Raw genomic sequence first — 24,487 nt, 5'->3', positions numbered from 1 at the left:
AGGAGAGAAGAGAGAAAGCAGAAAGAAAAGGAGGGAGAGAGAGAGAGAGAGAGAGAGAATGAATCAGTCTCGTTTCCTTTGTGGTCAGCCCCCATCTTCGGTTCTGCTGCAAATTCCTTATTTGTAATGGATCTTCCAACTTCCTCTCTTTCCCCCCTATTCTCATGCCTTTCACCCCCAAACTTGGGTTTTTTTTTATTTTTTTATTTTTTTGTAAATTTAAGGTGCTTTTAGTTGGAGATGAACTATAGAAAGTTCTGTCTTTGACAGAGAAGTACCCCAACCCAGAAAAGGCAACCCACGAGGGGAATGGGGAAAGATGCTGCGGGTTTCCTGGGCTAAGTCCTTGAACCAGGGGTCAGTCAGTCAGTTACCAGGCACTGAATTAAGCTCTAGGAGACAGGCTCTGAAGTAAGCCGTGTGGATACAAAGAAAAAAAACGCATGGATCCAAGGTATTTCCCTCCCAGAAAATGCTTCAGTCGCAATTTTGCCTTCTGCCCTTCTTCCTAGGACGCTCTGAGCTTGCCTTTTTGAACAGGAAGGCTTGCATTTGTGAAGCCTGCCTATGCATATGTATTTAGGAAAGGTGCTTCTCACCTAATTTAGAAGACGGGCTCCAGGCTTGTGGGCACCTCCCACAGACTTCACCATATCCTGCTTCCAAAGCGTATATTTGATCTGAGAAGTCAAAAGCTGTAAAGTATTTAATACTTGATCAGAGAGCTCTGCTTTTTCTCCTTAACTTTCCTCCTGTCACCCTGCAGATGTGATTTCTTCCTCTCTTCTCCTATGAGAGACCAGATTGTTTCAGTTTGGGCACAGAATGGATCCCTGAACAGGTCTGGTTGATGGAGCATTTTGACATGAAAAGGGTGGTGGTGGGGTGGGGGATGGGGGGGCGGTGAGGGTGGAGTCTTAAATGTATTGCATTTCTCTCCAAGCCTCCCGAGTTCAGAGAAATGTACAATGACTGTTGCACCTAGAAGTGAGATTTTGTGAACCAATATGACTAATGTGGAAGTGGGTCAGCTTGAAAAACATGCTCCAGGAGTCTTAGAGCTGATTTTCAGATTCCCCTGCTACACTGGCATCTCCAAGTGATTGATGCTTTCAAGTGTGGAAAAAAAAATCCACATGCTGTTTTATTGACTACTGGCTCTGAGATTTGCTTAGACAACAGTGAGAACTGAGCATTGAGATGTCTATAAAATACAAAATGAAAAATTAAGGGGAAACTGTCAAGAGAATCCCTTGGGTCCCATGGGTTTTGGGTTTGGCAAGGTGGGATCCAATATAACCGTTAGGAGAGTAAAGTCCAGAAAATTTTTGTTTCCAAGACAGGGAAGGAAATGCTCTGATCCTGAGCCAGGTTATGCTTATGAAGTAATGGGAATTTGCACCATGATGGCTACCTACAAATAGTCATGAATACATATGTGGTAGTTTAAAGTAGATGCTGGGGGCTGCTTTGATGCTTTGCCAATCGGTATCTCACTAGAGAGGACTTTGCCTCTCTCTTTTGCTCACTTGTGGTCTCCTTTTTAATATTCTTCTGTTCATCTCTTGGCTGTGTTTTATTTAAAATTTTAGGCAGGATGTTTCTGCTTTAGGATTGTTTACCTAGGTCCTCCATCTTGCTTATACAATACTTTCCTCTGGAATCAGTGTTGCCAAGAATTACCCATCTGAGTGCTGATTGATCAATTACTTTGTTGCTTCCTTCCCTGCCCACTCCTCTCCACCCCCACCTTAGTTCTGGAATCATTGCAATAGGCAGAAGCCTGCAATCTGTTAAACACTATGAGTAGTTCTTCAGGCAGGGTCTTTTCTTACTCTCACTGATGAATAACAATAAAAGAATGCTCAGAAGACTGAGAGCAATTAAAGTAGCCGTATCAATCCACAGTGGAAAAAATAGAATTGAGATAATTAATTGCTGGCCTATTAAGGTATGAGGTCTTGGGTAAAACTCTGAATCTTTGCTCTTGTGCAGGCAGGAGGGGAGGGCTTCAAGTTTACTCATTTGCAAAATTATAGGGTTGGATTGTATGACCATGAGTATTTTGATTTTAATTTTTAAAGTGTCCCTAGCATTTTTTCTGATTCCATAAGGTAGAGAATAGTGTGAGAATAATTTAAACCCCCATCTTACCATGAAAGAAACAGACTGAGAAGCTGAATTGCCCGTGTTGAATCAGCTGCTAAAGCGTCAGATCCAGGGTTGCAACGTATAGCTTTGCATAGGGGAAAGATTGCTAGATTTCAGGTCTTCAGGGCCTGGATTTAAATGCTCAAGCTGCCTCCTATTCTTGTCAACCTGTGCAAAGCACTGAATTGCTTTGGGACTTGGGTTTCCTTGTTTATAAAATGAGAGGGTTGGATGAGATATTTAAATTCCCTTCCTGCTTTAAAGCTATAAAGCCTCATAACCAATCCCCTGAAGGTATTATGTATATTTGTTAATCCCTATCTTCAATTTGAAGAGGTAAAGTAATATTTAAGATCACCCAGCTAATAATAATAGCTTGGTGCTTTAAGGTTTTCAGAGCTTTCCATGTTCTCTCGAATGATACTTAAAAATGCTGCATTTAACAGATGAGGAAACAGAACCTTTATCTCTAAATGACTTGCCCAGAATCACTAGGTGAGTAAATGTTTAGGTACAGATTTGAACTCCTAACTTCCCAATTCCAAATTCTGTATTCCTTGTATCTTACCAACCTATCTGACATCCATGACTCTTTCACCTCAAGAGTTTAAGTGGAAAATATTGCAGTATTTTTCAATGAAAATTTAAGATTTTAAATATTTATTAATATTTTATTAATATTTATTTTCTTCACTCTCTATTCATTCCAAAAAGCAACAAGTAGTGAATCTTTGGCGATAATAAGAAGCAAATTTTTCACTTTGTTGAGGTGAACTCTGAGACTAGTATAGGCTAAGACAATCAGTTCTGTGGCCTGAAAGTAATCGTTTACTTCTGAACTTTTTTCTCTGCTACTTTATGGCATATAAAGTAGTGCTTTAAATTAGAAAATATGCAATGGAAATTTTAAATTTGTATACCACAGATGCTGCTTTTCTCCTATTTTTGTAGGCTTTTTCTGTAAGATAACTAAAAAAGTGTGTGCTTTTGTGTGTTGCTTTTTTTTTGTTTTTTTTTTTTTTAATTGTGGCCAAGGCCTAGAGTACATGAATGAATTATGAAATATTTATAGGATGTTTTCCAGTGAAAAATATGGCTCTCCAGTATGTTGAAACCCACTGTAGAGATGTAAAATACTTGAATTGAACTATTTCAGGGGTCTTGTTTTCCACAGGCAGTGTAGTTACACATAACTTTGGCCCATCTAAATACTGTGGTAGCATACTATAATAAAATCTTACTAATTAAAGCTAGATTGGAGACAAGCCAGCTTGAATTAGTGAACTTCAGCCCTTTGCAAACTGGCTTTTGACCTCATCACTCAACTAAAGCAATTCTGCAGAAGTTCCCAATAATCTCCTAATTGTCAGCTCTGCTGTTTTTTTGTTTGTTTTGTTTTGTTTTGTTTTGTTTTGTTTTGTTTTTCTCTCAATGCTCATCCTTCTTGACCTCAAAGCAGGTTGATCTTCCTCTGCTGTATACTCCTTTCTGCTCTGGATTTTCATGTCACTGGTCTCTTGGTTTTCTTTCTACCTGAGAACTCCTCAATCTTCTTGGATGGCTCCTCTTTCATATTTCATGCCCTAACACAGTTGGCTTGGCATACAATAGGCACTCAATAAATGCTGTGTGCCTGACTGAGCATGTCCCAAGGTTTTATCTTGGGCCCGCTTTCTTCTCTCACACTCTCTTGATGACTTCATTAGCTCCAATGGGGCCCATTATCATCTCTAGTTTTATACCCAGCCCTAGTCTACCTTTTGAGTGCCAATCTCACAGCACTTAACCTTTCTGCTGGACATTTTGGAAATACACTTCCACCTTGGAATACTTAGTTTCCTTCAAAAACACCACCTCCTACCTAGTTCTCTACCATCATGTTAATGTTTTCTTTCTGATTTTGTTGGAACTTACAGGAATATCTTGTTTCATTTTAGTCTTTTTAGTTCCTAGGCCTAGAACACAAGAACAACACTTCATAAGTGCTTGGTGATCTTGGGCAATGTGAGGATAAGTTGAAAGGACAGGAGAGTTTAGAATTTAATTTGGGAAAGGTTATTCAGGCAAACCTATCAAGTCAGTAAGCCTTTGTTAAAGCGCCTACTATGAATCAAATGCTGTGTTAAGTGTTGGGGACACAAAGAAAGACTAAAAAAGGAAAAGGCTTGCTCTCTGAAGAGCTCACAGTCTAACCCGGCAGCTATAAACAAAGCAGATATAGCCTGAGTTGGGGATGGTCTCAGGGGGAAGGAGGACTGGGAACGGCTTCATGCTGGAAGCGTCAGCAGAGACTGGAAGGAAGCCAGGAGGCAGATAGATGTCCGTAACAGAGTTTAGTATTTTTCTCAACTATCCCTCTTTCAGACTTCCCTGTTTTTGTCAAGTAATATCACCCAGATTTGCAACAGACTTTTCTCATTCTTGCTTAGCCCACAAATCTTGGCAGGGGCCAAGTCTCATTTATTCTCCTTTCATGACAACTTTTTTTTTCTTCCCTCAATAGTATTTTATTTTTCCAAATACATATAAAGATAGTTTTCAGTATTCGTTTTTGTAAGATTTTGTGTTCCAAAATTTTTTTCTCCCTCCCCTTTACCTTCCCACCCCCCAAGAAAAAAAAGCAATTTCATATAGGTTAAACATGTGTGATCCTTTTAAACATATTTCCATGTTTTGTCATGTTGTGCAAGCAAAATCAAAGGAAAAGGGGGCAGGGAGGGGAGAACCTCTAGAAAGAAAAAGCAAACAAACCAAAAAAAATTTCTCTCTGGATGCACATGTCAACTCCTTCCCAAGTCTATTGGAATTGTGTCAGATCACAGCATAGCTGAAAAGAGCTAAGTTTATAATAGATAATCATCATATAATCTTGCTTCACTCAGTATCAATTCATGTAAATCTTTCCAGGCTTTTCTGAAATCAGCTTGTTCATCATTTTTTTTAAAATTTAATTTTTAAAAAACAGGTTATACCTGTACATTCTTTTATTATTTTCATGTAAGTCATGTTGGGAAAAAAGTCAGAATAAAAGGGAAAAACCATGAGAAAAACAGAAGGGGAAAAAAGATGAAATTAGTTTGCTTTGATCTATATTCAATCTCCATAGTTCTCTTCTCTGATTGTAAATGGTGTTTTCTATCCAAAGTATATTGGAATTTCCTCGGATCGTTGAATTGCAGATGACAAAGTCTAGCATAGTTGACCATCATAAAATCTTGTTGCTGTGTACAATGTTCTCCTGGTTCTGCTCATTTCACTTGGCATCAGTTCATTTAAGTCCAGGGGTTTTTGAAATCAGCCTGCTTATCATTTCTTATAGAACATTCATATTCAGTCTCCAACTAATGGGCATCCACTCATTTTCCAGTTCCTTGCCACCACAAAAAGCTGCTACAAACATTTTTGTACATGTGGATCCTTTTCCCTCTTTTATGATCTCTTTGGGATACAGACCCAGTAGTGAAACTGCTGGATTAAAGGTTACACAATTTTATAGCCTTTTGGGCATAAATATTTTTACATTGTCCTTTTTTATTCCCAAGGCCACCAGCGTACTCCAGTCCCACTTTACACCTTTCACCTGGATTGTTGTAAACTAACTCCTGGGTCTTCCTAACTCCAGCCTTTCCCTTTCCTACTGTTTTCCATTTGGCTGCCAAAGCGCTATTTCTAAAGCAGAGGCCTAATCCTGACATTGTCTTTTTAAAATGGCATTCTCCTTCTTGTCTCTATGATCAAATAGATACTTCTAACATTTAAAAACAATTGTTTCAGCCTTATCATATATGGTTCCCCTCTGTGAACTTTTAAGTTGAGCCAATCTTGTCCCTCTTAGACAAGATCCTGAGATCCCTTCTCTGTATCCCTTGGAAATACAGTTCCACCTTAGAATCCTTAGTTTCCTTCAAAAGCACCACCTTCTACCCAGTTCCCTACCAACATGTTAATGTTTTCCTTTCTGATTTTGTTGGAACTTTCAGGAATATCTTGTTTCATTTCTTTTTAGTCCCTAGGCCTAGAACATAAGAACAACATTTCATAAATGCTTGTTGATAGATCTTGGGCAATGTGAGGATAGGTTGAAAGGACCACAGATATTAGAATTTAATCTGGGAAAGGTTATTCAGGCCATTTAGATTTATTGTTTGTTTTTGAAGGAGTCTATAGAGGGAGAGACATTTAGGCTTCTTGTGGAAAAAAAAACATTTCATGACAAAGTGGGATGGGCTTTCTTTAGAGGTTGAAGTCATCATCATCTTCATCCTCATTGCTAGTATTTATATAACTCTTTAAACTTTATAGAGCATTTTGTGTGTATTATTTTATTTGATACACACATAAGAGGGCTATTGTCACCATTTTGAGGTTGAAGAAACTGAGGATAAGAGAGATTTATCATTTGCTCAGGATGACACACAAGCATGAGTCAGGATTTGAACTTGGGTCTCCCATTTAGATAAACACTTTATCTCTTGTGCCACTCAGCTGCTTCTGAAGCAAAGGCTGTACATTTGCCTAGTATGCTGGAGTAGAGACTTCTTCCTTTATGGACTGGATTTTGATTCTTTTTAACGTTTTCCTTCCAGCTTGTATTTAAGATTATGATGATTATGATCAGGCTACTTAAAACAAGTGTTGCTTGTTTTAAGAAATGGTTGTCAATTAGACTATATATGGTCTTTGGCCACTGCCTCAACATAGCTACTTCTAAAGGCCTTGAGGATTGCTTGCAAACTGTTCTTCAATAACTTAGACATTTTAAGGCAAGCTTGTTTGCATGAATAATTTGATTAGCCAATTCTTCCTCTCCAAATAATGCAGAACTAACCTTCAGCCAATCCCTCATCTGGATTGCCACAAACTAGGAATGAACCTGGTCCACGTGAAGGTTTTTATCTAATATTGAGCCCAGAGTATTAGTGTTGACAGCCCATTGGCAGTGTCCTAAGTAGATAGGTGGTTCCCTTAGGTCTTCCGTGATTTACACAAGAGAATATATCACGTTAGAGGTACTGCAATTGTCAATTCCGTTTTTTATTTACTTGTCACATGTAAGTTTCTTGACAGGATTGTCTTGCTCTTATTTGTGTCCCCATTGTGTAACAATTGATTAATAAACAATTTGTTTCTTCCTGTGGGCTAGTCACTGAGGATACAAAGAAAAATTCTTGACTTCATGAAACTTAAATTTAACTGGGGGAATTTAACATTCATTGACAAGTAAATATGAGGCATATAAATATGTAATAAATTCATAGGGAGAGAGAGTGAGAGTATGTGTTTTACACGAGTATATACATTTATGATTGAAACATTCAAGAAGGGCTTCCAAGAGGAGGTGATATTTTGGACTCAACCTTGAAGAGAAGTTTCAGGAAACTGCCAGAAGGAGAACTCTCCCAGAATGGACTGGCCAAGGACCATAGTCAGGATTGTGATGGGAAGGGAGGAAGAGGGTGCTGGGATTGGGCAAAGTAGTAAGCAAACTAGGCTAGTTGGAACTTAGATTGCAGGTAGAGCATGGAGTCATATGAAGTTAACCCAGAAAGATAAGATTATTGATCTAGATTTACTGTATTCTACCCAGGCTGGGTTAGTCTGGTATATGAGGCAGGATTTGAACCCAATGCCTTCACAGTTGATGTTTCCTGTGTAGCAAGATGACAAGTTCTAGATCCTAGCATGGAGTAAGTGCTTAACAAATGATTCATCTGAAAAGGCAAAGGGAAAACCTATTCACCACCACAGCTCTGATCTCTTTTTGTTTGGCCCTGCCTTCTGGGGTTCCTAATTTCTTAAACAAAGTGTGTTTCTTATACCCTGGGAATTCCTTGTACTCTGCCTTTTCCTGAAAAGTTTTTTTTTCTTTCTCTTTTTTTTGGAGAGCTGGAAAGAGAAGCAACTAACTGAAGTTTTCTGAGACTAGAAACAGTAAACATTTAAGTAAAAACACTGGTAAAATAAATTCACTGTGGCCTATAAGCAACAAAGTGTTCCCTGGGGCACTTTGATACAAAGGAGTCTGAACATTTGAGCAATACTCCCTGTTACTATTAGAAACTTGTAAATCTACCATAAACATTTTTCTTAGCTCTGTAATTTGGCACTGGAATAGGACTTGAATTCCTTAAAAAAGTGAAAAATTATGCATATATTATGTATTTATGTATATATACACATACATACATAGGTACATTTCATATATGATTAATATACATGGATTTATTTGTAGAAACTCATTTGTATATTTGTTTTATATTTATAAATGTGTGTGAAATATAGATGAGTACATAAATATTTATATTTGTATATCACTTTGGGCTCCCTGATTAGTATTAACAAGACTTTTCAAATCAAGTATATGGAATCCATGGGAAAATATAAGAATTTGGTGGGCTCAACAGATTTACCTAACTATACAAAAATTCAAAGGGGGGAGTATTTAGCTTCCCAAGCTGAAATATGATCTGTTAACAGCTTAACAATTGTAAATGGTAAATCTTAGAAGGGCAGGAGAAAGGCTTAACATCCCCTTCACTCAGGGAAGTCCATAAATTCCAGAGATGCATTGAAAATAGCAGTAATGAGCCAATATTAACATGTGTGGTGTAACTGGCATAGAGTAGTGTGGCCACTCCAAAACAGCTGTTTCCAGAGCTGGACTGACCAGATGAATTGGTTAGGATTTAGAAAATTCTTTTTAAAATAATAATTTGCAGGGCTATGTAATTTCATCAAGGTTGGGAACTCCTAGTGTAAAGGCTCCAGGATCCTGTAAGTTACAGCCTTGGAAAAATGCTCTTGGGGGCATTGAGAGATTAATTGGCTTGGTTCAGGTACTGTAAGGGCACAGAATTGAACTCAGATAAGGTGGTCTTCTGTCCACTCCTGTTCTGCCATATAAATGATACTCATTTATACAGGAAATACTCTTTCAAACCTACACTTGATATTCTCATCTTTCAGTTTGAGGCATTTTCTTAACTCTGAGATATTATTCTAATCTAAAAAGCAAACATAATATAAAACCACCCAATCTGCTACCTTTTTTAGTCCCAATTAAGCACTAACTGTATATATTGGACAAGTGCTGGGGTTTACAAAAAAAGGCAAAAACAATCCCTGCCCCAGTAAATTCCTATGGTGTCAATAGGAGGTAATCTTGGAGGGAAGAAGAATGTAGGGGAAGAGAGTGGTGGAATAGACCTGCAAAAGACAGAATTTGAGCTGAATCCTGAAGGAAGCTAGGAAGTCAGGTAAGGAGGGAGAAGAATTCTTGGGTTGGGGGAAAAACAACAAAGAGATCCCAAATCAGGAGATGGGAGGACCTTACAATAAGGAACACAGTCAGTGGTAATGGATCAGAGTTTGTGCAAGGATGGGAGAGTGGTAAGTAAAGAACCTGGAAAAAGGTAGAAAGGGGTCAGCTTGTGAATGGCTTTAGTTGTCAAAAAACTTCATATTTGATCAAAGTCATTGAGCCATTAGAGTTTATTGGAGAAAAGGAGAGAAAATATCATGACTTTAGTAGATGGCTTCAATTGCCCCTTAACAAGTAGGGAGTCCAGGTAGTGTTAGCCTTATTTCACAGATGGGTAAAGTGAGTGACTCTGTCCTATATCCCACATCCAATATGTGGCAGAATTGGGACTTCATTTAAGTTTCCCTCTCTATAGAATATGCCTGGGCATCCTGAAATCATTTCTAATCTAAAGCTCTGAGCTATTGGAATATATGCATGGTAGCATGAAAGGATTAAAATCTTTGAAGGACATATTTAGGGCTGGTAATTAGTTTCAGTGAAAAACCAAGGGAATAAAAAATCTTGGCAGTGGATCAGGCCATTGAAATGAACAAAATTTTTGTTTTGAAGTGGGACCCTGGAGAATGAGGCCCTGTGACATGGAGCTTCCCCTTGAGGTGTTTTATTTCATTCAGATCAATACTTGCCAAAGAAAAGAGCTAACTAAGCATGATTAGTCAATGAATAACCTGGGGGAAAACGTAGACACATTAGCCAGAATAGACTGATTAGATAATCTTTGATTTTTTTTTTTTTCCCCTTAAAATCTGCTTCTGCCAGATACCTTAGAACATTTGTAGAGCTAGACTTTGCAGTGGAAGGAACATCTGCTGAGAGTCCTAGATAGAAGAGATCTGGGTAAACTACTTCATCTTATCTAGAAAATAGTCTCTCTTCTGTCTTGTGGGCTTATGCTATGGTACACGTTCTTAGTTACCAGTGGGACTGGCTCAGAGCAAGTAAATATTTAGACTTGAGAAAGAGAAAGCAACCTGTGTCTGTTGGGGGGAGGGGAAGATATGTAGAGTGGGAAAGTTTTACTATGGAGGATTGGAGAAGTAATATGAGCTAAGCAACTAGGTAGTCTGGAGCAAGCAGGACACTGCTGAGTGTGACCAACCAAATTAAAATGTATTTGGGAAATAGTTAAAATAAATAAAAATACAGTTGGATATTTCTTGATGTTTAGTCATGTCCAGCTCTTCGTGACTTCCTTTCCCCCTTGGGGTTTTCTTGGCAAAGATATTGGAGTGTTTTGCCATTCCTTCTCCAGCTCATTTTATAGATGAGGAAACTGAGGCAAACAGGGTTAAGTGACTTGTACAAGGCCACACAGCTAGAGTCTTGAGACTACATTTGAACTTCGATCATCCAGATGCTAATTTTGGTGCTCTTTACACTGCATCATCTAGCTATTCCTATAATTGGACATAGATAATGTTAATAAGTGGAAACTCATTACATAGTTATCAGGGATTCTTATGTGGTTTATTGGCATCCTACTTGTTTGAGTTTGAATCTCTGGTCCACTGTAGCAGAAGTTTTTGGTTGTTTTTTTTTTTTTTTTAATAGCTTTTTATTTTCAAAATATATACTAAGATAATTTTCATCATTCATCCTTGCAAAACCTTGTGTTGTAAATTTTTCTCCCTCCTATCCCCTACTTGCCTAGATGGCAAGTAATCTAATATAGGTTAAACATGTGCATTTCTTCTAAATATATTTCCATATTTATGCTGCACAAGAAAAAAAAAAGACTAAAAAGAAAAAATGAGAAAGGAAGAGAAAAGCAATTGATGATTTAAAAAAAGGTGAAAATATTATGTAATTCAGTCTCTGTGAGTTCTCTGAATGAATCACAAGTCTATTGGATGGAATTGGCCTGAATCAAAGAAAAAAGCCACATTGCTCAGAGTTGATCATATGATCTTGTTACTATGTAAAATGTTCTTTTGGTTCTATTCTTTTCACTCAGCATCAGTTCCTGTACATCTCCAGGCTTCTCTAGAATCATGCTGCTTATCGTTTCTTATAGAATAATAATATTCTATAGCATTCATATACTATAACTCATTTAGGCATCCCCCAACTAAGTTCCTTGCCACTACAAAATGGCCAGCAGGAATTCTTAATTTTTTTTTTTAGTATCATGAATCTCTTTGGCAACTGCTTTTGAAAGCCTATGAAGTCTTTTTTCAGAATAATGTTCTTAAATGCGCAAAATAAGATACTTAGGACTTCAAAAGAAGTTAATTATATGAAAATACAATTATTAAAATATGGAGGGGAAAAGGTCACGAAATCCAGGTTAAGAATATGGGCTAAAGCACTGGGATTGGAGTCAGGAAGACCTGAATTCAAATCCAGCATCAGACATTTAATAGCTATGTGATCGCTCAACAAGTAATTTAACCTGTTTGCCTCATGTTTCCATAACTATGAAATGCATAATAGGAACAGAGTTCATTTGAGTATTTAAAAAAGATATTTATAAAAGCATTTAGCACAATGCCTGGTAGTGGTACTAGAAAATTCTTCATTTTCAGAGAGAAGCTTGAAGACATCAGTTTTCCAAGTTATTCTTTTCATTTTATTCAGTCCTGACATGGTTCATTGCCACTCCAAAGTCTATTCTAGACCTGCTTATTCTGTGATACCTTCCCTCCTACCTTTTGCAGTTTCTGAAACAAAGGGGGGAAAAGTCAGAAGAATTGAAGCAACTCAAAAACCAAACCAAACCAAAACTCCAAACCATTCCAAAAGATGTCACAAGAGGGTCCGTGGATGCCAGTGGTCATGACTGTTTAAGTTCTGATACCTGTGGGTTCTGATGGAAAGAAATAACTTGTTAATGCATCCTAGAATCTGGGGGTTTGGGAGCTTCAAAGTCATCAAGTCCAAAATGGCACTCAGAACATAAATGTCCTTTTTTCAAAATTTGTTGAAGGTTTGCATGGCCTTGATTCCCATGCTTCCAGTGACAATCTCACCAATCTGACTTCTTCCAATGCACTGACATTGGAATGGGGGAAGGGATCAGATCTGAGGAAGCTCCCTTTACCAAGGGCAGGCACATGGCATTCCCTGCAACTTAGAGATGTGTTATAGAGTCACCTGGAGGCAGTGAAAGGTTATTGACTTGTCCAGGGTTACAAAGCCAGTTATGTCAGACAGAAGGAAGCCATATCTGCCAGCTCCCAGGCCAAAGCTCTATCGAGTCTGCCATAGTATCAATTGTACAAGAGATGACAGATGAACAGGTCAATGTATTTCACAGTAATACAAAACTATCCAGAGCAGAATTTCTTTTAATTTTTTGGTTTTAGGATTTCTTTACACTATTAAAAACCATCGAGAACCACCTCTCCTCTCAATTAGCTTTTGTGTGAGTTATTTGTAATTGTTTCTTTTTGAAATGAAGACATTTTCTAAAATAGTTTTGACCTCGAAGACCAGCATACATTAGTCTCAGGGTCTTTGAGGAGTCATTGGGCCCCCAGTTTAATTACCTCACCTGAGGATGTTTTATTGGGTCCCCATGAGAATTTAAGGGAAGGCATAGATAAGAAGAGGTCACAGATAAGATATTTCACCTAATTGTAGGAATGTTGTTGCTTTGCCTTTTCAATATATATATATATATATATATATATATATATATATATATATATATATATATATATATATAGTAGAGATCTTTAGACAGCACGTGAACTCTTTGAGATCAGAAACTTGTGTTTATTGTGTCTTCTATATGATGGGGCACTCTGCCTGTCATTGGCTCCCAATGCATATTTGTTGCTGGAGTTCCTTCATTTATCTCTTCTGATTCCAATAAGAAATCTAGTTTGTTTGTTTTTTTTCTCTTCCCCTCCTCCTTTCCCCTTTTCTTTCCCTTTACTCCTCCCCCCTTTCATTTCCTTTCCTTTCTCTCTTCAGAACCTAAGGATAGACAATTGATCATTCTTACAATATTAGATCCAAAGAGGAAGCAACTTGGTCTGCTTTGTGTTCTAACAGCTCACCCCCGAGCCTAGCTCTAAGAATGAGTGCTTAGGAAATGGTGATTAGGGATGATTATTTCAGCTCTTCTTCTTTAGCCCGTATATGAAGAGAGGCCAGCCTGACCACCAGAGAATTAGATCTAATTGCTTTCATTGAAAAAAATTTAAACTTTTTAGGTTTTTAAAATTTTTTTAAACTTTCCCTTTGCAGGTTGAAGTTCAGTTATATTATCATTTTGGGCTCTTCAAAAGACATACTGCTTTTTTTTGTTATCAGTGAAGACATACTGACTTCACTGATACAATTCGTAGCAATGATTTTCTTCCTGGTTATTTCTTGGTTTTAAGATCATGCTGTAATGAGCCACATGCAGCCCCTAGGGTCATAGGTTGACATCTCTGGCCTTCGAGAAATACCTAGCTATAGAGAGAAAGATAGTAGGAGCTCAGAAACCTTTACTACTAATTAGTGATATCTCCTGTTTTACCCATGAGAAATCTGAGGCTCAGAAAGATTTTGAATTCCCCAGGCTCACACAACAAGAGTCTGAAGTGGTTTTCCCCACTCCAAGGCCAGCAGCCAGTTCATGCTACTGTGCCGTTTTCAGAGTCCAGTCAAGGCTCTCTGGGAGAAGTTCTATACATATCCCACCATTAGAAAAGAGCCGCCTTTCACTAGCAGCTGTTCTTTCTGGTGTCTTGCTCCCTTGGCTGAGATGCCAAAGAGTGAAATCATTTGTGCAAAGTTGATCTGGCCACATTGGCAAAATCAGGATTCTTGGTGTTAAAGGAATCCTTCGCTAGCCAGAACTTAAACCTCTGAAGGTGTCAGTGTTTCTATTGCTTCTCTTCCTCCAATTTCAAACTGATAAAGCCAGAAATCATCTGTTAAAGCTATTAGTTAATTATTCTTTCGAATGGACTACAGATGTTTAGGGACAAACAGCTCCATCAGCTCAGGGAAGAGTTGTTTTAACCTGGTTTTCTGGTTACTCAAACTTAGCAACCTAGAATCAAACCCTGAGGCCATTCTGGTCATATTTTAAACTTGCACCTACTCTTTATGTTTCTAGCTTGCCTTGTGGTGACTTTTTCATGTTACTGGTATTTTTTTTTATTTTTTTTTTTTAAAAGCATGTGTGTGGGCTGGAGGGCTGGGGGCCCAGGTTGGTGGCTTGAGAAGAGTTAGCTCATTTTATAGATCAGGAAACCACCTGATCTTTGATCAGAGCTACTGATGAAATGAACTACAAAACTGGCATTCAGACTTCCAAGTTCTTGGCTTTTGTTTCATTTACTGGGCCACACCTATCCTAGGCTTCTTCAGAAACTAAAGCTCTGCTTTTAAAGATTTCCCTGATTAGGGAAATCTGATCTCTTAGCTTATACTCTACTACTGTGCTCAGCCAGGAAGATATTTTCCCTAAGAATTGATGTGCCAGGCACTGGGCTTTAGGATATCCAAAAAAGTACAGGTATCTGCTTTCAAAGAGCTTACGGTCTATGGAGGAGACAACATGCAAGAAAATGTATAGAAAGCAAGATTTATGCAGGATAAATGGGAGAAAAGGCACTAAATAGATTAATGGGCATTTCTACATTTATGCGGGAAGTTGGCTAACCATGTTGAATGCATTCTGGGCTTATGCCTAAAACTAGAAGAGGTGGTTGAATGATCTGGATTATTTAACTTAGTTTCCTCATATGTAAAATGAGGAGTTAAGCTTGAGGAGAACCCAAGTTCTTCATATCACATCCCTTTTAGGGATTTAAATATTCAAAGTCCCTTCTGTTTCTAAAGTATGAACCTATAAGTAGTGCCATTCTTGATATGGCAAAGCTAATAAGCGAAAATCAGCTTCATCTTAATCAATTTGGCCTGTCGTTCAGCCTGCCAACATTTGGGACTCTTATTCTGTCATCTTGCCTGTTAGCTGTCGGTCCCAGCTTTCTGTCAGTGAAAAATTGTATGAGCATGCCTTTTGCACACAGAAGGTGATTAGTAAATGCTTGTTAATCAATAGGTTGTGTCATGGCTAAAAATATTGGGCAAAATGAGGTCACAGATAATTTTGTAACACTCTAATAGAGATGTTTCTTGATAGTGCTAGACATTGGTCCATTGATCACCATTCTTGGGGTCTGTTTCTTAAACCAGTTAAAAATCTACTAGTCATATTACGACCTAGCCCACACTAACCACTCTCTTTTCCATAAAGGTATTCTAGGAGGCTTTCTCAAATTCCACATTATAAGCTCTGTGTGCTGTGTCTGTCATATTCCTCTATACTGTATCAGTCTAATGGCTCTGTCTCAGAAAAGTCGGAGGACTTACTCTCTGCTCCTAGTTATTCAAAGTGGAAAAGTGAAGAGCTCCAACTTCAGGGGTTGGAGATAATCCAAGGAGATAATCTTTAATAAAAATGGCTTCCATGATAGGAAAAAAAAAAAAAGTGCCTGCTTTTATCATTAGCAAGACATTTTCAGGTACTTAGCACTTATTGTAATGCCTGGCACACATTAGGTACTTTATATATGCTTACTTACTGACTGACTGACAGAATACTCTTAACTATTCATAACAATTTAAAATTCATGAAATGTCCTTTTTGTTCTTCACATCCCTATTCTATTGTGTCCCATAATCCTGGATATATTGGTATATTTTAAACGGTATTTATTTTTTTTCCACTTACATGTAAAGACATTTTTTTCCCATTCTCTTTTTAAAAAATTTTCGAGTTCCAAATTTTCTCCCTCCTTTCTTTTCCTCCCTAAGATGGTAAGCAATTTGATACAGATTATATATGTGCAATAATGTAAACCATTCCCATATTAGTCATATTGTTTAAAAAAAAAAACAAGAAAAAATTATCGTATGATGTAACTAACCCACCTAATAAATCTCAGAGATCTCTCAAGGTGTAAAGAAAAAGTTTTTATTTGTTTCTCATGAGAAGTGGACATCACTCTACCATACAAGAGGTAAAGTGAGGCTCCGAGCATAAGTATCATAAGCATATATATGTTCCCTAATGCAATATTAACCCTCCTCCCCTTTGGTGGCTTATCCTCGTGGCTGAAATTGTGGCCTTACATTCTAAGCATGAAAGCTATTTTTAAAACTATATTATAAGGAAGCAGCAATCATTATACAATCTGATACTGACTGGGAAAACAGGTGCTAGCTCAGTGGGAAATGGGAAACAACACATCAATTCAAATTTAAATAAAGACATGTCTTTTGCTGACCTTGAGTTGTGTTTCCAAAGTATGGGATGGGTAGATATAGACTAGGTCAATTTGTTCTATACGTTTCCAGAATTATCTATTCATATTCTGGAATTGTTTGTCATGAAAGGTAGGGGAAAAAGGAACCTGATCCTATAGCTTGGTTAATTTATATTTTCTTTTTGAAGAAATAGCAAACTTTTCCCATTCACTGAGAAGAGCTAAGGCAGTCACAATTGATGTCACAGTGTTGCTGTTACTCTGTACAGTATTTCCTGGTTCTTCTGACTTCACTTTGCATCAGTTTATGCATATCTTTCCAGGTTTTTCTGAAATTTCACCTGCTTGTAATGTCTTATAGCATTCCATTAAATTCATATAACACAACTAACATGGGATGTTTAACCATTTCCCAGTTCATGGACATCCCCTTCCAGTTAGTTCTTTACCACCACAAAAAGCTGCTAATAAATATTTTTATACATATAGGTTCTTTTTCCCTGGTCTCATATTTTGTTTTGTTTTTTCCCTTAGTGTCCTGAGAGTCTCCATTTTATTTTGATGATAAAATCTCTTGATATCTTTTTCTTTTGCTTAATGCTTGAATAATTCATATTAGCTCAATAAAGAGCAAATCTTGTGGAAATGAAAGAAAACCTAAATTAAAAAAACTGAAACCCACTAGGACATCAAGAAATTATCAAGGGTGGAGTTTATCTTCCCCCCCCAAAATAAGCTCTTGACTTTTGTAATCTAGGATGGTGGCCTGAGACTTAAAGATTTATTCTTGGTCCTTAGCCCTCCTTTATTACCTTCCCCCTTCTAGAATATTAGCTTCTTGGAGATGGGACTGGCTATGTAATGAGAAGTGGACATTCATATTGTGTAACCTCAGTAACATCGAATTAATGGGGACTTGTGCTTCTGGACAGGAAATAACATGCTGCCTTTGGAGTTTCAAAGGTGAATCTCTTTACATAAACACCCATTCTTGCAAAAACATAAACCCTTTCTTGCATTCAAAAAAAGAAAGAAATTAAGATTTCAAGATTTCTTGTCTTCCTGTGGGGCAAAAACCGTGGTCTAGGGAATTCAAGGGAGAAATGTAGAATTTGCAATTTATGTTGTCCAAGAACAACCCAAGCAGAAGTTATGCTGCTGCTGGAAACACTCTTACTAGACAGGAAGCATAGACATGAACAGTCCCCTTTCATTAACAAAAGGGAGATGTCTACAATGCTGTTTGAAAGGATACTTTCTCATTCACCTTGTAGAAATTGTGGATTTCTTTCAGGATTATGGACAAAGAAGTACACTTTGGCTCATTCCTTTTCTTATCCATATTATCTTTTAGGTAATAATAATTTATTTCAGAATGATTTAAAAGAATGATTATTAGTGATGGAACTGAATAGGCCTTTAAAGTCCAAGCCCCTCACTGAGGGCCTAAGAAGTTAAATAGTTTCCCCAAGATCACAGAGGCAAGAGAGCTGGAATTTTAAGCCACTGCCACTGACTCTACATTCAGGAATCTTTCTGCTTTGTATTGCTGGGTCCTTGGATTCAAATCCCAGCTTTGTCTTTTAGCTGCTTGTTCTTAGGTGGGTCATTGCCATTTTCTGGCTCTCGTTTGCTAGGATTGAACCAGGGATGTTTTGCCTGTAGCTCTAGATCCTTCATCCCATGTTAAAAGCTGTTAGTGATGTAATAGGACTCTTTGGTCCCCTGATCAGGTCAGAAAACCCTGAATCTTCTGGTTCTGGCTCCCCTCTCCCTTAATTCACTTGGCCTCCCAGAAACTCCTTAAGTAATCTCCACCCTTAATTCATCTGGAAATTACTCCCATGGTTCATCCTGAGATCACTCCCGGGCTCCAAGCTACAGGAGACCAAATAAAATTAAATTTTGTCTCTTAATTCCCTGCTACTTTCTTAATCAGGATCCTAGCCCACTGAGAACCCCTCAAGTGTCAATAACCCCTCTTTTGCCAAACCTTAACTCAGAGACTGGGGCTGTGAATTCTTTTGAAAAACCTTCCACACTGGCCTGAGGACCCCCAAATGCTTATAGGATGTCATCCTTCAACATTAGGAGATCAAATGACCATCTGAAATGACATTTTAAGTTGTTGTGGAAGATTGGGGGGCAGGAAGGATGGGGGAGTTTTTGTTGGCAACTTGAATATTGGGACTGGCTAATGCATATTCACTGATGTCCTGAGATGTTAATATGCTTCTCCCTGAACCTCCCTCCATTTTCACTTGTATATTATCAAGTTCAAGCAATATCTCCTGCTAAGTTACCTAGACGACTTTCTCCCTTGTCTATATGGCATGCTAAGTGTCTAAGATTTCAACTGCCAGGTGATTTTATATATATAAAACTTGATAATATATGTATGTATATATATACATATATATGTATGTGACATGTATATGGTATATATGTATGTATATGGCACATATATGGCATGGAAACTGAATGTAAATCAACATATGCTTTGTTCAGTTTTTTTTTTCCTCATGGTTTTTCCCTTTTTCTGATTTTCTTCCCCCAACATGATTCATAAAGAAATGTGTATTATATTGTATCTAGAATATACTGTAATATATTTAACATGTATAAGACTGCCTGCCATCTGGGGGAGGGGGTTGGGGGAGGAAGGGAAAAAATCTGAATAGAAGTAAGTGCAAGGGATAATCTTGTAAAAAAATTACCCATGCATATGTACTGTCAAAAAAAAGTTATAATTATAAAATAAAAATTAAATTAAAAAAAAAGAAATGTGTATTTTTTAAAATTAATGTACATGTATAACCAGAAAAAAGAAAAAAAAAACAAATTATAGCAAATAAGATGGCTGTGAAGTGTTAATATTCTTTAAATCTTGACACAAAGATTTATTGTTATGCTAAAAGTTTTTCTATAAAGGACTTTTTAATCTATGAAGACCGATAAAACACTTAGATTGTCATTACTGCTTTATTAACGACAATAATAAAGTTAATGATTTGTATATGAATTTTATTGCTTCTAATAGATTGTAAACTTCTAAACCTTTTGTTTATTCCTGCATCTGCCTTAGTACCTTATGCAGTATAGTCTTCCTAGTGGATGCTTTATAAATGTTTGTTGAATGAATAAAAATCTCATTGTGAGAAGCAGTTCAGTGTGTCTGGTTATAAGCTGTGAAATCTAAGGTGAGCCTCTTTTTCCGTGAACAAAGGGGCATCAGTTGGATCTGCTCCTGGCTTGTTGACCTCCCCTGGAGTGAGGGCAAAATGTGTGCTTGGCTTTGATGTACTAGATTATTCTCCATGGTTTCTTTGGCTGCCTGATGTGATGAATGTCTCTTTTCCTCTAAGATCACAGATCATGCAGCTTCAGAAACCATGTAGTCCAATTTTCTCACTTTACAGAGAAGTGACTTAATCTAAGGTCACACACATAATAACAGAGTCAGAATTAGAATCCAGATCCTCTGATTCCAAATTCAAAATGCAATCCACTGTACCATCTTGCTTTCTACAGTCTGGGCTTCCTAATGGAATGGCATATTGATTGATTTTTGAAGACTATGTTGCTAGACAGAGGTACCTTTATTGGTTGAAGTTTTAGCTTAGGTAAACCTTGCCATCTTTGAGGACTCAGAGGCAGAATTTCTTAAATTCATTTCCCATCATAAAATCACAGAAATGTAAAATTCTTTACCTAATGGAAAAGAATCTCCCCGCTGACCACTTGAGGCTCTCCAAGTAGGAGAAACCTACCTTGTTCACAAGGAAGCCCAACCCACCAATGGGCAGATCTGACTGCTAGGCATTTACTTGCTGGCACAGCTGTGTGAATCTTAGTGAGGTCTCTTTTAGTGTATGGCTTTCATGAGACATCTTGAGAAGGGAAAAGAGGAACTTTGGTTCTTAAATATTTAACTTTTTTTAAAGACAAAAATAGCCATAATGCCTTTGGTCAAGGTTCTTGGGCCTATCTCTGCTTTTTCTGATGAGCTGAGTCAATGAGGTTTATTAGTTGTTTTAAAAAAAGTTATAGAAAGCCAAGGGCTCCAACTAATAAATCTAGTCATATATGTGAGACTCTAGGGATAAAGGAAACGGAAAAAGTTCTTGCCCTGGGGGAAATGGAACAATAATATTATATATTTTTTTCATATACCATAACTTATTCAGCCATTCTCCATTCCCCAATTGATGGGCATCTACTCATTTTCCAATTCTTTGGCACTACAAAAAGGGGTTGCTACAAACATTTTTGCACATGTGGGTCCTTTTCCCTCTTTTGATTTCTTTGGGATATAGACCTAGTAGTGGTACTGCTGGATCAAAGGGTATGCACAGCTTTAGAGCTCTTTGGACATAGTTAGACTCTAATGGAGACAACATAATATTTTATTAGCTGGTTTGCAAATTGGTTTATGTTTCATTAGTTTTATATATTTATCACTATAAACAAAATAAATGCATAGAGTTTGGAACAATAGAGGACACTAGCAACTTTGGGAATCAGGAAGGGTTCCACATAGAGAGTAATGCTTCAGATAGCTAAGGAATCCAAAAGGCAAATGAGAGGGGAGGACATTTGAGCCAGGATCAGGAAATCCTTTGAAGCCTTATCTGGTGACTCTCTAACCTACAGCTACTGATGCCTTGGCCTAGATAAGCTCCCTTCAGGGCTGTGTATCCTCACAGTGGAAGGGAACCTAGCTTCTAGGTAAATTCCTTCCAAGCTTTGATTACTTGATTACAAATTGAGATTATTAATCTCAATGTTGCCAGAAAATAAAAATAAATTAATAAATCGTAGATGCTTACCATGAACAACCTATCATATGTTGCAAGTGACAGATAACATGTTGAGATAAAACATGCCTTAGCTATAGAGCTTATATTCACTGCTTCCATAATTGTACAAGGACACTTTCAAGGTCTTTCTTAAGAACTTTAGAATCAATCGTATGACATGAAAGACACTGGCACAGGATTACCCAACATGGCATGCCCTAATCAGAGAAGGTGCTGTGCTCTGTGAGCAAAGCAGAACTAAATTAGCTCAGAAGAAAGGTGAGATGAAAAAAAAATTAGAGGGTCCACCCCAAATGTTCATATGGACCTAATGTCAGAGCACTCCCAGCTTGTATTTGTCTGACTAGCCATAATCGAGCAAAGTATAACTCAACTCTAACATAATGATGTCATTTTGGTCCTCTTGAAGAATGAAGGATAACAATCAACCAACTACATGAATTGGAATGTTGGTGTGAACCAGGCAGACACAGATATATACATTTAACAATAAAAATTTAGTAAAATGGAATCTCAATCAGAACCTTAAAAAAAAAAAAAACTAACTTGGAATGTTTTTCTTCATTTACCATAGTATACAGTGAAAATTGTATAACTGTGGTACTTGAGGTCCTGTGTGGATTAAAACAGTTTTTTAAATTAAATTATGTTTGCATTGCTAAATATTGGAAATTAGACTAAAGACCTATCTAATGGAAAAACACTTATCTAAAGGTTTTCTAAATGTTCTAAAACATTTTCTTAAAACTTTGGTGTATCAAGAACTGTATACCACTCGATAGTCAAGTAACCAAAGAGGAAAAAAAAGGATTCTGAGTACCTTGATCATTCTGGTGGATTAAACTTTTATTATACAGAAATCTAGAAAGTCTAAGGAATTGAAGATTAAAATCAGTTTATTTATGCCATTTCTACATGCACTTGTGTGTGTATTTCTGTATTTTTGTTTTGGAATTATTTATATTTCATTTCTTTTTGTATATTTATTTGTATTTGAGATTTTGAGTTTCAAACTCTATCCCATCTTTTCTCCCTTTCCTCCTCTTCCTAAGATAAGCAAATTATTTAAAACATTTCCATGTTAGACATTTTGTACAAGAGAATTCAAATAAGAAAAATGAAAGTGAAAAATAAGCATGCTTCAGTCTGCATTCAAACAATATCACTTCTTTCTCTGGAGGGTAATAGGTTTCATTCATCATTAGTCCATTTGGATTGTCTTAGATCATTGTGCTGCTGAGAATAGCTAAGTCATTAGCAATTCTTCAAACAGAATTGCTGTTCCTATGTATAATGTTCTAGTTTTGTTCACTTCACTTACGCATCAGTTCATATAAGTCTTTCAAGTTTTTTTCTGAAATCATTCTGCTCATTTTTTAATAGTATAGTAATATTCCATTATAATCATATCATAGATTTTTTAGAAAAGCTGTGATATATGATCATACTTTAAGTTTTCTAATTCTTAGCCACCAAAATTGCTACTCTAAATATTTTTGTACAAATAGGTCCTTTTCTATTTTCTAGGATTTTTTGGGATATAGACCTGCCAGTGGTATTGCTGAATCAAAGGGTACAAACATTTTTATAGTTGTTTGGGGCAACTCCAAATTGTTCTCCACAATGGTTCTCCATTCCACCAAGAATGCATTATTGTTCCAGTTTTCTCACATCTCCCTCCTCCCCCCAACATCCAACATTTTTCTTTTTTGTCATATTAGTTAATCTGATATAGGCATGAAGTATGTCAGAATTGTCTTAATTTGCATTTCTCTAATCAATAGTGATTCAGAGAATTTTTTCTATGACTACTTTCGATTTGTCTGAATTGCTTGTCCAGATACTTTGAATACTTCAAATACTTTCTATATATGTGAGAGATAAAGGAATTGAGCTATAATTTTCTTTCTTAGTTTTGGCTCTTCCTGGTTTGGTATTGGCACCATATTTGTGTTGTAAAAGGAATTTGGTAGGAGTCCTTCACTTAAATTTCCAAAATGTTTCTATAAATATTGGAATTATTATTTTTTTTTTTGGTAGAATTCACTTATGAATTCATCTGGTCTTAGGGATTTTTGTGTAGATAATCATCAATTTTATTTAGATGGTCAAATTTATTGGCATGTAATTGGACAATTGTCTTAATTTCCTCTTTTTTTGATGGTGAATTTACCCCTTTCATTTTTGATACTAGTAATTTGGTTTTCTTTCCTTTTTTTAAAATCAAATTAACCAATGGGTATTCTATTTTCTCCCATAAAAGTTTTATTTGTTAGTTCAATGGCTATCTCAATTTTATTAATCTATCTTTTTTCCCCCAGGATTTGGTGTTTAATTGGGAATTTTAAATTTTTTCTTCTAGTCTTTTTGTTTCTAGTTGCATGCCCAATTTATTTTATTTATTTTTATTTACTACTTATTGATGTAAGTAATTAAAGATGTAAAACTTGCACTCAGTACCATTTTGGCTGCATCCTATAAATTTTGGTTGTTATTGTTGGTATCTAATTGTTGTCATTTTTTAAACTGAAATTAATGTTTTTATGATTGTCCTTTAGCCCACTTATTTTTGTGACAAGATTATATTTCCAATTAGTTTTTAATCTCTTGATAAAAGAAATATTTCTTTGAATAGAAAGTTTTCTCCAGAGACCTATCGTATCTAAAATTTCCAGAACTTTATTCTTGTTTATTTATTTTTATTAGATTTGTCTAGTTCTGATAGGAGAAAGTTGAGGTCCCCCACTGGTACAGTTTTATATTATCTTTTTTTGTAACTCATTCAACTTAGTAAAAAATTTAGATGCTATGACATTTGTTGCATATGGATAGTATTGATATGACTTCATTGTCTATTGTTCCTTTCAACTAATTGGATCTATTTTTGCTTTTGCTTTGTCTGAAATCACGAATATAACTCTTGCATCTTTATCTCTGGTTCAGATGTGTTTCTTATAAACAACATATTGTCGAATTCT

General features: G+C 36.7%; 1 protein-coding gene across 5 annotated transcripts in view; it reads left to right on the top strand.

The window, feature by feature from the left end:
* The window catches only part of NMT2 (N-myristoyltransferase 2), a 75,241-nt gene that overhangs the window by 1,104 nt on the left and 49,650 nt on the right, over window positions 1-24,487 (top strand). The window contains exons 1-2 of one of the 5 annotated variants that reach the window (XM_074266661.1): window positions 429-454; window positions 767-841. The exons of 2 other annotated variants lie outside the window; for them this stretch is intronic. In XM_074266661.1, coding sequence (XP_074122762.1) covers window positions 444-454; window positions 767-841 — 86 coding nt within the window. In that variant the 5' untranslated portion in view covers window positions 429-443. Of the gene's footprint in view, window positions 1-428; window positions 455-766; window positions 842-24,487 lie in introns of those variants that run through there. 2 more of the 5 variants (XM_074266660.1, XM_074266663.1) reach the window with 2 other exon arrangements.

This window comes from Sminthopsis crassicaudata, chromosome 5 (genome assembly GCF_048593235.1).
Source record: "Sminthopsis crassicaudata isolate SCR6 chromosome 5, ASM4859323v1, whole genome shotgun sequence".
In the NCBI taxonomy this organism is placed as follows: Eukaryota; Metazoa; Chordata; class Mammalia; order Dasyuromorphia; family Dasyuridae; genus Sminthopsis; species Sminthopsis crassicaudata.
The sequence above is the reverse complement of the archived record's forward strand: the minus strand, read 5'-3'. Positions and strand labels throughout refer to the sequence as shown.